This window comes from Camarhynchus parvulus, chromosome 4A (genome assembly GCF_901933205.1).
Source record: "Camarhynchus parvulus chromosome 4A, STF_HiC, whole genome shotgun sequence".
Taxonomy (NCBI): Eukaryota; Metazoa; Chordata; class Aves; order Passeriformes; family Thraupidae; genus Camarhynchus; species Camarhynchus parvulus.
The window spans coordinates 16,638,263-16,649,865 of NC_044600.1; the positions used below are offsets into that span (position 1 = coordinate 16,638,263).

The 11,603-nt window shown below is 44.9% G+C and overlaps 1 protein-coding gene across 1 annotated transcript; it reads left to right on the forward strand.

Annotated features, from left to right (window-relative positions):
- Window positions 1-203: 203 nt before the first annotated feature.
- On the forward strand, window positions 204-7,838 carry SERTM2 (serine rich and transmembrane domain containing 2). The gene is made up of 2 exons (XM_030967573.1): window positions 204-696; window positions 3,559-7,838. Exon 2 carries the CDS (start codon window positions 4,152-4,154, stop codon window positions 4,425-4,427), a length of 276 nt encoding a protein of 91 aa, XP_030823433.1. The 5' UTR covers window positions 204-696; window positions 3,559-4,151; the 3' UTR covers window positions 4,428-7,838.
- Window positions 7,839-11,603: the final 3,765 nt, after the last annotated feature.

Here is an 11,603-nt window from a genome sequence, read left to right on the forward strand (position 1 = left end):
CCCTCCAGGACGATGTCTCACTCCTCAACCAGCGGGCAGCGCAGCCTTGCAAGCACGAAAGGGTTAAACCGAGAGAGAAAGAGTTAAACGGAGAGAGAAAGAGTTAAAGCGAGGGAGAAAGAGTTAAACCGAGAGAGAAAGAGTTAAAGCGAGCCTCGCACAAACTTTGCAGTGAGCTGAGCTCAGAGCGTCCCTCCCTTCGCTCGGAGCCGGAGCTCGGCTCATCCCCTCCTGGTGCTGCCGAGGGAAGGAGGGAGGCAGGGAGGCTCTGTTTGCCTCCATCCCAGAGAGCAGCTCAGCCAGAGCAGCTCCTCGGCCTTTGCCCTGCCCCTGCAGGGACCCAGGGGTGCTCTCCATCATCAGCTGTGCCCTCCTTCATCAGCGGTGCCCATCATCAGCAGTGCCCTCCATCCATCAGCGGTGCCCATCATCAGCAGTGCCCTCCATCCATCAGCAGTGCCACCCTGCCCAGGTGGCATCCCAAGGTCGGGATTTCAGAGCCATCCCTGCCTCGGAGATCCACAGCAGAGGAGGAAAAGTGCACTGGGCTGAAGGGCGCTGTGCTGCCTCCAGGACAGCAGAGCCTTCCTGCACAGATGCCACCGAGGAGATGCTCCCGGGGACACCAGCAGCGAGCTCGTGGTGTGGAGCAGGGGCTCTGGAGCCTCATCCCAGCCCTGCTGCCGGCTCTGAAAGGTAATTGTGCTTTAATCTCTTCTCTCCCTGTGCACTAGCACGGCCAGCACCCACACACGGGTTCAGCATGAGAACAAAATATCCCCTCTGCCACTAAAAGAGGAGACACAAGACCCCCCTGCCTCTCTTCTCCCTTCCAGACCCCCCTGGATCTGAGGGAGAAAATGCAAGCCATGGATAGAGTTGATAGTTGTGATGGGTTTTTGCATTTTTCAGTGCTGATATTTTTCTGTAAAGGTGACCTGGACAGAGCACACCTGGTGCTCTGTGTTCAACCCCAAACCACCCTGTACTTTGCCAGCCAGCTGGGTGCACTTGAAGAACCTACACAAGGAATTGTTCTGTTTTGTCCCACTTACTGCCTGTAAGAGCCAGAGTGGGAGGAGAGGCCAAGGGGAGCTCAGGAAAGTTGCCTGCACTTTCAGAGATGCTGTGCTGGCAAGTGGTGCTCACACTGAGCACGGGAGTAGAAGGGAGCAGGTGGGCAAGACAAAAATATTTACCGCAGCTGCAGGATCAATTTGTACTGCCTGTGTGCTCTGTTTGGGGAAAAGCTTTCTTTCTGCTCCCCTGTGACCTCCAAAGGTGCAGAGTAGAGCAATGCAGGCTTCAGAAATGCTCCCCAGAGCTGAAGCTCCCCACACCCTGAGAGCTGCAGTGGGAGGCTGCTAATGTCAGTGCCCATGAAGTTTTGGCTGATGAATTTCCTGGCTCAGAGACACACTGTGGGGAAAAAACCCTTCTCCTGTTGTGTATGGAGGCTTCTATTTTCATTGCAGATTTTTATTAAATGAAATGTGTTGGGTTTGGGGTTGGGTTTTTTTTAATTCCTGATTTTAAAAAGCCACAAACTGATAAAAACACCCCAAGTGTCTGCTTGGAATCAGTCTGCACCCACTGAGCACCAGTGATCACTCAGAATTGGAGCATTGTTCAGCCAGAGAATGACTGAATCTTGGAAACTGAGATCACAGGGAATGCTCCTGTGTCCATGAACTTGAGGGCTCCTCATGGTAACCAGTGAGGTTCTGCATCCTCTAATCTGAGTCATACACAGCTATGGTCTGACCTGCCTTACACGCAGAATTATTGTCTACCACTTATTTTCACATCATGTTGGTCTCTACAGTCATTCAGCTTCTCTTCCTTAAAGGGAAGTGTACAAAATCTGAATCTAATGGTATCCAAAGAGATGTGCTCAATGGGATAATTGGTAGATTGAAAAGCAAAAAGTCTTTGGGGTTGCCTGGAGCTATTGAATTATTTCTGGCTCATTTCTGGAGAAGATGCAGTTAATGTTGCAGCTTTCAATAGTCTGAATAGTTGATTGCTCCTGACAAATCTATAGTTGAGCCTAAAAAAACCCCAAACAGTGCCAGCTCCCCATTGCTAATACTTCTTACTATTAATCTGCTCCTTTTTTCAATAAATACCCAGCTGAGCTTTACTAATTCAGCATCTTGGTTTGTAGTTAATTATTGAACTTCAGACTAATGTCCTTAGCATTCTGCAGTCTAATTTTATGAAGGATATAAAGCAATTAGGCTGTCTGCTTGTTAAGGAGAGAAACCAGCTCTGGCTTTTTCTCTCAGTAACAGAGCAGATGGGATGGGCAAAGACATGGCTCTGTGCTTTAACTCACACAAGTGTCAGATTCCAGGCTGGTTGCACTTCATTATCAGCAGAGAAATCATATTGTAAGAACAGAATTTAATACAGTTACCTTCACACCCTCTATTTCCCACCTGCTGTGTAACATGAGAATATTCTTCACGGGAGAAGAATTTCCATTTATAGATTCCAAGTGTGAAAATCACAGTTATTGCCCTGTAATTGAGAGCAGAACAGCCTGGCTGCCCTGCCCAAACCTCTGCATCAGCACCAAGCCCTCTGCCAGAGTAACTGGCTCCAGAGGGGCTGGGTCAGCCCCTGCAAGAACACTGAGCTCAAATGCTTTGGTACTGAAGAAGGAGCTGGGAGGAAAAGTGTATCCAAGTCCCCATGTCCCTTCTCCAAAACTCAGCAAATCAGATCTTTCCTCATCCCGTGAGCCAAAGCAGGTCTTTCTTGCTTGTAGTGGAAGTTTAAGTCCCTTGAAAGTCAAAATGTTTTGCAGCAATTTGTCACTTAGGTGAAATGTGTCAGAGCTTTTATCATATTGACCTAATGTTTCATTTATTCTGATTATCATAGTATATTACCATGTTAATATTACTCTATACATCTCATGTAGGTTTATAGGCAGTGGACATTATAAATGATTGCATCAGTTTGTTCAGTGCTTTCATTTTTGCTTCAGCTCAAACCAAAATTCTGGTCTTACCAGAGCAGAACATAATGCTTTTGAATGCACCATTTACAGTGAAATTTCAGAATTTTCATTTCTGTTTTCAGCTGGAAGAACTGAAACAGCAAAAACATTAAAATTCCCCCAATTTCTAGTAAGAGGAGAGGGAAGTGTCACATCCTGCAGCAGAGTTGCTCCAGGGGGACAGGTAGGGCTCTGGACAGCTGCCAGGTGCATCCAGCCTCAGAAAAAGAGGGTGCTGATACACAATAAATGAGACCCATGGTGAAAAACACTGATTGGATTCATACCTCCCCTTCCTCTCTGACATCTGATTGCACAGCTTGTGGGGCCTTCTTGTACCCTTAATAATGTGTTACCAGAGAGGATATCAACAATTAGATTTGCATGGTGTTTTTCTAAAGTTAAATACTCAGTGCTTCTCCTCATCTCACAGTGTCTCCCAGGAGCTTGACAGAGGTTTTCTAATCTATTTGCTCTAAAGATACTACATCCAGGCTAGGCTATTTTGGTACCTGGTGTCATTTCTCTCTCTCACACTTTTTTCCCTTTAGAAATCTGACTTTTTGACCGTTCCTAATGAGAAACTCAGAACTCCAGACTCCTTAAGCCCTGAATTAGGAGAGAAGAGAGATCCCCCCAGACGTTTGGCAAAGCAGAAAACAACCTTCCCCAGCTCACCCAAGGATAAACCACCTGCTGTGGGAGAGAGAAGCTGGCAGAAAGCTGATTGCTCAGTCTGTCTGGAAAAACAACGCTTGCAAAGACCAAAGCTGTGCCAACCTTCGCAGCTCAGCTTGAGAGAAGAACCAAAGCTTTTCACCATCCAAAGGAGGTGACCTACCAAGAGGAGGCCCAAAGTATTTATAGGACGAAATAAAAGCCAGAAGGAAGTGTAAAGCACAAGTGTGATGCTCGTTGTCATTGTGACAGCAAGGTGCAAAATGGTCTGCGCAGGCTTGTCCCTCGCAGCGTGCTCAGCTGTGTGAGCAGCAGCCTCGACACCAAGGGGATGGAGCAGCTCCTGCTGAAGCCATCGTGCCATCTGTGCTGAGCTTCCTCTCCTGACCTCCTCTGTGAGTCTGGTGAGGGGAGACAGGAGATCTGAAGGTAAATACAGAAAATGGACCAAAGCTGACAGAGAGCAATGACTGAGATCTCTTTCAAGTTCCGCGGGAACCTGACTGGCCGCGTCCACCTTCCAACTCTGGCTACTGAAGTAGACACAACAGCAGACAAATATTCTGGCCTCTATGTGTACGTGGGCTTGTTCCTAACCCTCCTGGCTCTCCTCCTGATCCTGCTCTTCTCCATGCTCCTGCGCCTGAAGCACGTTGTGTCCCCCATCACCTCCCCAGAGAGCACTGAGAACGTGCAGCACTTCACAGACATGGAAATGCACAGCAGGATCCCCACCACATAGGGATCCCACAAAGAGGGCTCTGTGCTTGGGAAAGGTGTTTTTTGTTCAGCAAAGGTGGTGGAAAGAAGCTCTGGGTGCCTGTTGAGCCCCACAAGTTCTTGCAAAGCCTCAGCAGCATCTGGAGGGTGTTGCTGGCTGTTGGCATCACAGGCAGCATGTGTGCAGCAGCCTCCACAAAATGGACATCACAGAAACCTGCTGCTGCCAGGGAAGGCTCACACCCCCCTAAAAACCTTGCAGAAAATGGGAAAAGCCACATTAATGACAGCCAAAAACCCAGAGAAACATAGCAGAATGTGTCCTGGAGCCTGTGCTTGCTGACCTCTCTCTGAATCAACAAAGCTGAAGTGGTGTAAGTGGGAAGAGCCCACAGGGCACACGCAGAAATTGTGGGTGGCTTGAAAAATCTCAGGCATTTCTTCCATTCAAGAAGGAAAACATTAAATTGTTCTCTTTCGCTTGAATGGATGTCTGCAGCAGCCTCCATAAAATGGACATCACAGAAACTTGCTGCTGCCAGGGAAGGCTCACACCCCTCTAAAAACCTTGCAGAAAATGGGAAAAGCCACATTAATGACAGCCAAAAACCCAGAGAAATATAGCAGAATGTGTCCTGGGGCCTGTGTTTGCTGACCTCTCTCTCTGAATCAACAAAGCTGAAGTGGTGCAAGTGGGAAGAGTCCATGGGGCACACACAGAAATTGTCAGTGGCTTGAAAATTGTCAGTGGCTTGAAAATTGTCAGGCATTTTTCCCATTCAAGAAGGAAAACATTAAATTGTTGTCTTTCACTTGAATGGCAATTAAACAATGGAGTTTCACAAATATAGAAATGTTTCAACACCTGCTGGAACTACATCTTTCTGACATTAGAACCCATTTAATGAATAGTTGCACACCAGATCTCAAAAAGAGACAGAACTTTAAAGAGGAAAGAGAATAAAGCCAAAATTGAAGCAAGGTTTAAAAAAAAAAAGAAGCAGCAGCAGCAGGAAATGAGATAAAAAAACGTATAAGACACTCTACCTCTTCCTTAGTCCTCCTTTATATGAACTGAGCTGAATACAAACATTTTTTGCTGTCATGCTTTTAGGCTCCTCAGTATCACTCAGTAATTAAAATGCAGTGTAAGTTTTGGGAGCCCAATTGACATTGCTCTCCTAACAGACTCCACTTCATAATAACATATTCTCTCATATCCATATTGGGTTTTCTTCCTCAAAAGACAGAAAAGTTCTTCCAAAGATTTTTCATTTGTTTTCCTCCAAAGAAAGCTGAGGAGATGCCCAGGCCTGGCACTGCAATAAGGAATAGTGGGAACAGCTTTGGACACAGACTAACAGGGAGCACGCAGATGGAAAATAAACTCACTGAGCACTGAAAGATATGATTGGATTCAAATACCCTGACGGAATCTCACGGGGGAAAGCAAAGTTTATTTGAATTTATGGAACAACAATCTGACCCAGTCCTATGAGTGACGTACAGAGGTAGCCTTTGCTGCTGTGGATGGAAAAGATGGAACCAAATATGGCAAAGCATTCCTGGGAGAGCCACTGCCTCTCACAGAAAAACCTTCAGTGAATTGTTTCAGCCACATCTCTAAAGGGCAGGTATTTTACACAGCTTATCCACTTTATTACAGTCTAACTCTAGTTCAGCAATAAAATCCCCTGCATGTTTTCCACACAAACATACATTCTTATTTGCCAATTCTCCTCTCTCCAAGGGCTTGGAAAGTGTAAAGTCCTCACACAAACGCAGTGAAAATTTAGAGAAGACACTGTCACATGGACCTGTGATAGTAGCATGAAATTTTTCTTCAAATGCTCTGTTTACAACAGGTTTTTTTGCTTACCTTTGAAGGTCTGGGTGAGCTGTTTGGACTGGGAATATCTGGGCTTTTACAGATGGTTGGGGGTGAAGCAGAATGACAGATAACACTCCCCCTGGATACACTGGATCTCTCAGCAGGACCAGTGCAACTTCTCACTGATGTATTGAGTACAAAACCATTTAAACACTGCTTCCTTATACTGAATAATTCCTTTTTGCTTCGTTAACCCCTGTGAATCACAGAATCCCAGAATGGTTTGGGTTAGAAAGGACCTTGTTCCATCCCCTGCCATGGGCAGGGACACCTTCCACTATGCCAGGTTGCTCCAAGCCCTGTCCAGCCTGGCTTGGGACAGCGAACCAGAACAGTGATTGTGTGAGGGAATACACCAAAAAATTCACTCTCAGCAGTGTCTTTCCGTGCCATGCTTGGCTGTATTTCCCTGGGAAAATGACAGGATGCAGGTTATCCTCTATGGGGACAACACCAGGCAGGATGGTGGCTTCACACCACGTCTGAAGACTGGCTCCTCGACTCTCAGTACTGCACAAGAGCCAAAATTTTTTGTGACGATTAGGCTATTAATCCAACTAAGACAGATGGCTACTGAGTTAGACAATGACATTTAAAATTAACAATGAGGCAGCTCAGCCCAGGCTCAGCATCTGACCCTGGAAAACTTCTCCATTCAAAAGCTACCACTTACCTAGACCCTGTTCTAACTTGCTAAATCAGCAACTCAACCACATTAGCTTCCCAGCACAGCTACCTGCAGAAAAGCCTTGTATTGAGGAGTCTGCAGGACAGACTCAGCTTTTATTGACAGACTTTTATTGATATAAAATATCAGACCTACTGATGGAAAATGACAGTATCAAATTCTGAGTGCTCTGATCTCAGTCAAAATGGCTTCTGAGGTACAGGTCAGGACTGAGCTTCTTTCCATCACGCTAAGGAATGTTAATTCACAAGAGTCTCCCAACACTTTAAAACTTATTCAGTAACTATCCTTTAAATAAATGAGTAATCTCTTTATATATCAGATGGTATCTTTGGGCAGACTGTGTATTTTTATAGAGTACTCTTATGGAAGGCTGCCCTATCTTCTCACAGGAAAATGACAAGTTTTCTTTCCAAAGCTTCATTTCACATAACGTCTCTGTCCCACTTGACACATCTACAGTGGCACTCAGGGTGCCTCATTTGTCTGTAAAATCCCAGTATATTTTAAAACTTTTCCCACTGAGAAATAGAAGAATGCCTCTCCCCTCTTTTCATTATCATTTGCCGTGTCCCAGACCTGAGGGATGTGCTGGGAAGAAAGAATGTTTGGATGTGCTGGCCTGTGTTTGGTGAGTGGCCTCTAGTGGAGTTTGGCATTCTTTGGCTTTCAGAAGTGGTTATTGGAACTTTTGCACAGTTTTGGAGCATCTTTTGGAACTTTTGCTGCATCTTGGAGCGCTGCAGGTATCACAGCCATACCCTTCCCCTCCTGCAGGCTGTTCTCTTCCCACTTGTCCATGTGCTATAGAAAATGAGGTTTTTTACAAAAATAAAGAGGCACATTGCTATGAATGCTGAGTCACTGACTGCTCTGTGTGTTCCCACCTGTGGGTCTGAAGGACCAGCTCACAAAAAGGCTCAGGAGGTGCCACTATTCCAAACCAGCTGGGCAAGAATACCCTCTACCAGTCTGTGTGAGTATTACTTGAACCAGCACAATTTGCCCCCACCCTTATTCCCATCAGACACTGGAAATAAATCGAGTATTGAGTAAATTCCTCACCTCCTCCACGCTCTGCCTGCGGGGGAGGACAGCCACCTGTTGTTGTGAAGGAGCAGAAAACACATCCGAGCATCACCCACCTGCTGGGTGGGGCTGTGAGGCCAGAGGGAGCCTCCTCTCACCCAAAAACCACCAGTGCTCCCAAATCTCTCAGGGTTCTTAGCCTGGGAGCTGTCAGGAGTAGGGTGTGACTCCCCAAACCATACAGCATTAATCACTGAGTAATCTCACCCACATGGTTTCCATCCACAAGCATGAATTTTCTGTATTAACAGACCCTTAAGGGTGGATATGTAGAATCTGTTCCTTCTCTATGTCAGAATAAACATAAATGTTTTCATACCCTGTTGTATTTGCAGGTCCCCTGTGGCAGGGAGGAATGATGCATCTGACTCCATGTTCTCAGAAGGCTACTTTATTATTTTATGATACTATATTATATTAAAGAATACTGTACTAAACTATACTAAAGAATACAGAAAGGATACTTACAGAATGCTAAAAAGATAATAATGAAAACGCCTGACTCTTTCCAGAGTCTTGGCACAGCTTGGCACTGATTGGCCAATGAGCCAAAATAATTCACATCAGAAACCAATGAAACAATTACCTGTGGGTAAACAATCTCCAAACACATTCCAAAGGAGCACAACACAGGAGAAGCAAATGAGATAAGAATTGTTTTCCTTTCTCTGAGGCTTCTCAGCTTCCCAGGAGAAAAATCCTGGTCAAAGGGATTTTTCCAGAGAATGTGAATGCCACAATACCCTCTCAGAGCTGCAGAGAAAAACTTGATTTTGCAAACGACATAACTCAGCAGAGGACCAACCTTGATCCTTGGGAAGGATCAAGGATCCAGTCAAGGATCCTTGATCCTTCCCAAAGGACCTTTTTGGATTTTACTTGAAAAAGAAATTAAAGATGTTCAAACCCCAAAAATTATGTGAAGTCACCCATCCATTTAACTGACAGCATTAATGGAAACTTAGATGTATGATTTATCCTCACTAGGAATTGGTATTTCCTTACATACCCTTATGCTGCAGTCACTGATGAGGCAGCTGCTGAGGAGGGAAGTGCAGACAGACAGCTCCAGCTTTAGGGCAGGCTGGAGAGCAGGAGACGTGCAGACAACTCCTCTGCTGGCAGGTAATGCCACAAATCTGCTTTTGCTACAGCTTAGGCAGCAAGGGAGGTGAAATTATGGAATGGCTGCACTTTTTTCCAAAGAAGATGCATCTTTGTGTTGTCTCTACACTTCAGCTTAATTCTGGTATGGAAAGAAAGTTGGTTCACAGTCTATTCCTGTGCCCTGCAAAAAATGGGCAATGGCATTCATGACTACAAACTCAGATGCAGATATATCTGGAAAGGGGAAATCCCAAACAGTGTTTTGTTGGTGCATGAGCTGTAGACTCAAATGTTGACATTTTGGTAGAAAACTAAAACTGGAGATGGTGAAGTCTGCTTGATCTTTGCCATGGCCTCAAGAAAAGGCTACACAGAATGTTAAGGGAAAAAGATAAATACTTGCAGACTGGGGAAGGTATTTTCAGTTACGGTTCCTGACACAGATTTCACATTTGTTCACAAAAAGGAACTGCATGTTATGCATTCCATCTGCCAAAAACATCACCCCATAAAGCCCTCTCAGATCTTCACCTTCCTCAGGCTTTTCCAGAAGGTTGTGAAGTTCCAACAAGGGTAGGAGCAGTCTTCAACTCCTGGTGTTCATTCTGGGGGCACAGATATCAAAATAAAGCCTAAAAAACCCACAATGATAATTTGGTTTCTTGTACACTTGCTCTCCAGAATGTGATATATGAACATTCCCTCCTCAGTCCTTTCATTATCAAGAATAGTTAAATTGTCATTTAAGATGACTGATGTTAAGAGTGGAAAAATAAACTGTATTTGAATTTTGATGATTGGATTTTTCAAAGGTACTTAGAATTTCTTCAGCTGAAGGCAAAAAGAATTTGCCCAGCTGTAGTCAAAGCTAAGTTGTGAAAGCAGATCTGGCTGCAAGAGGGAAAGGTCTGTGCAACTCATATGTAATTAATAAATAACCCACTCCTTATACTCCCACCTGCATTTCATGGCTATGTAAACTTGTCAAACAAATGATGAATAATTCAAAATACCTTCTCCTCCCTCCCTTCTTCTCTAGATTTATTAACCCATTTTCAAAGTATAATTTGATCAAGCTAATAGCCACAGACTTCCTAAGCTGACTCTCTGCATTAATTCTCTCTGCATGGCCATAGTCCTACTCCCACAGTACCATCTAATAAAAATCAATTACAAAACAACAAAAGGCACCTGAAAGCCAAATGAGAGCTCAGCAACATTCTTTGATGCTTGAAATCTGTTCTTCTCTGCAAGCAATAAATTTATCTTATTTAAGCTGGGCTATTGTCTTGAAGCCAGTTCCTCTATAAGTCCTCAAACACTTAGCTACTGGATGAAGTTTATTTATGCAGTTTTGTTAAAAACAAAAACAACAAAACCCACCAAAAACCAAAACAAAATAACCAAACAAACAAAACAAAAACCCATGCACAAAAACAAAACAAAACAAAAAATAAGAAAACCAAAAGAGACCCAAACCACATCCTACCAACAATGCTGAAGGATCAAGTAGGACCTGTCTGGGATATTTCTGTGTGATATTTTGCTCACATCTGTGAGCAAACAAGAGTCAGAGAAGCTCTTCCTTGCAGTGCAGGGGAGGTTTGGAAGCAAACTGGCCCTGGGCTGCCCTTTTGAACTGTGTGGGCAAGCAAGGGCTGCACTGGGAAACTCTACAGGACAACACCTAGCCATGAGCTGGATTTGAGTGCACCACAGGCTTTGGCATCCTCCAGCTTCCCATTCTTCTTCCCCTACCAGAATTCTGTCTCACTCACAAGTGAGTGTTTCCAGTTTACTCCTTATGCCTTAGCAACCCTAATTCAAGTTAATTCATGCTCCCAGCAGTTACATGCAGCACTTTTTGTCATGTTACTCCATAATCTTTAGGTGACAAGGACGTGTCCAAGTTGCTGTGGCATGAGCAGCACATAATGCCCCAGGAAGCTCAGATCTGGGCTGGGGTGAGGTTGCTGCAATGGACTCAGTGACAAATCTTACAGCTTGTCACTGCAGAATCAAACTGACATGGGCTTGCTGTTGTTCACAAATTTTTCATGCTTTCACACCCTGGGAAAGCTCCAACAGCCCTTTCAGCACTGACTCTGTCAGGATGGGAACACCACAGCAGTTTGCACTTCATGTTGGCACCTAGAGGGGAAGAAATGTGACTTCTTCTTCTTTGTGTCCAACAAAACAGAGGAAAGCGGGAAGCAGCCTGAATGCACCTGGTTTGGGCTAGTGCTGGGCTGAATTCCCAAGCTGTTTATTGTTTCAGAGCATGACCAGCACTGAAGGGATGGGTAACAGACAACCACAGCACAGCAGCATTCTCCACATGCACTTCTGCAAGCTTCTCAGGAAGAAAGAAACCGCTGGGATCAGAGTGCTGAGGCTGCTTTTCCTTTGTTTGACTTTTGCTG

What these genes read in the sequence shown, in the direction of transcription:
- SERTM2 (XM_030967573.1), top strand. Translation starts at nt 4,152, where the DNA reads ATGACTGAGATCTCTTTCAAGTTCCGCGGGAACCTGACTGGCCGCGTC.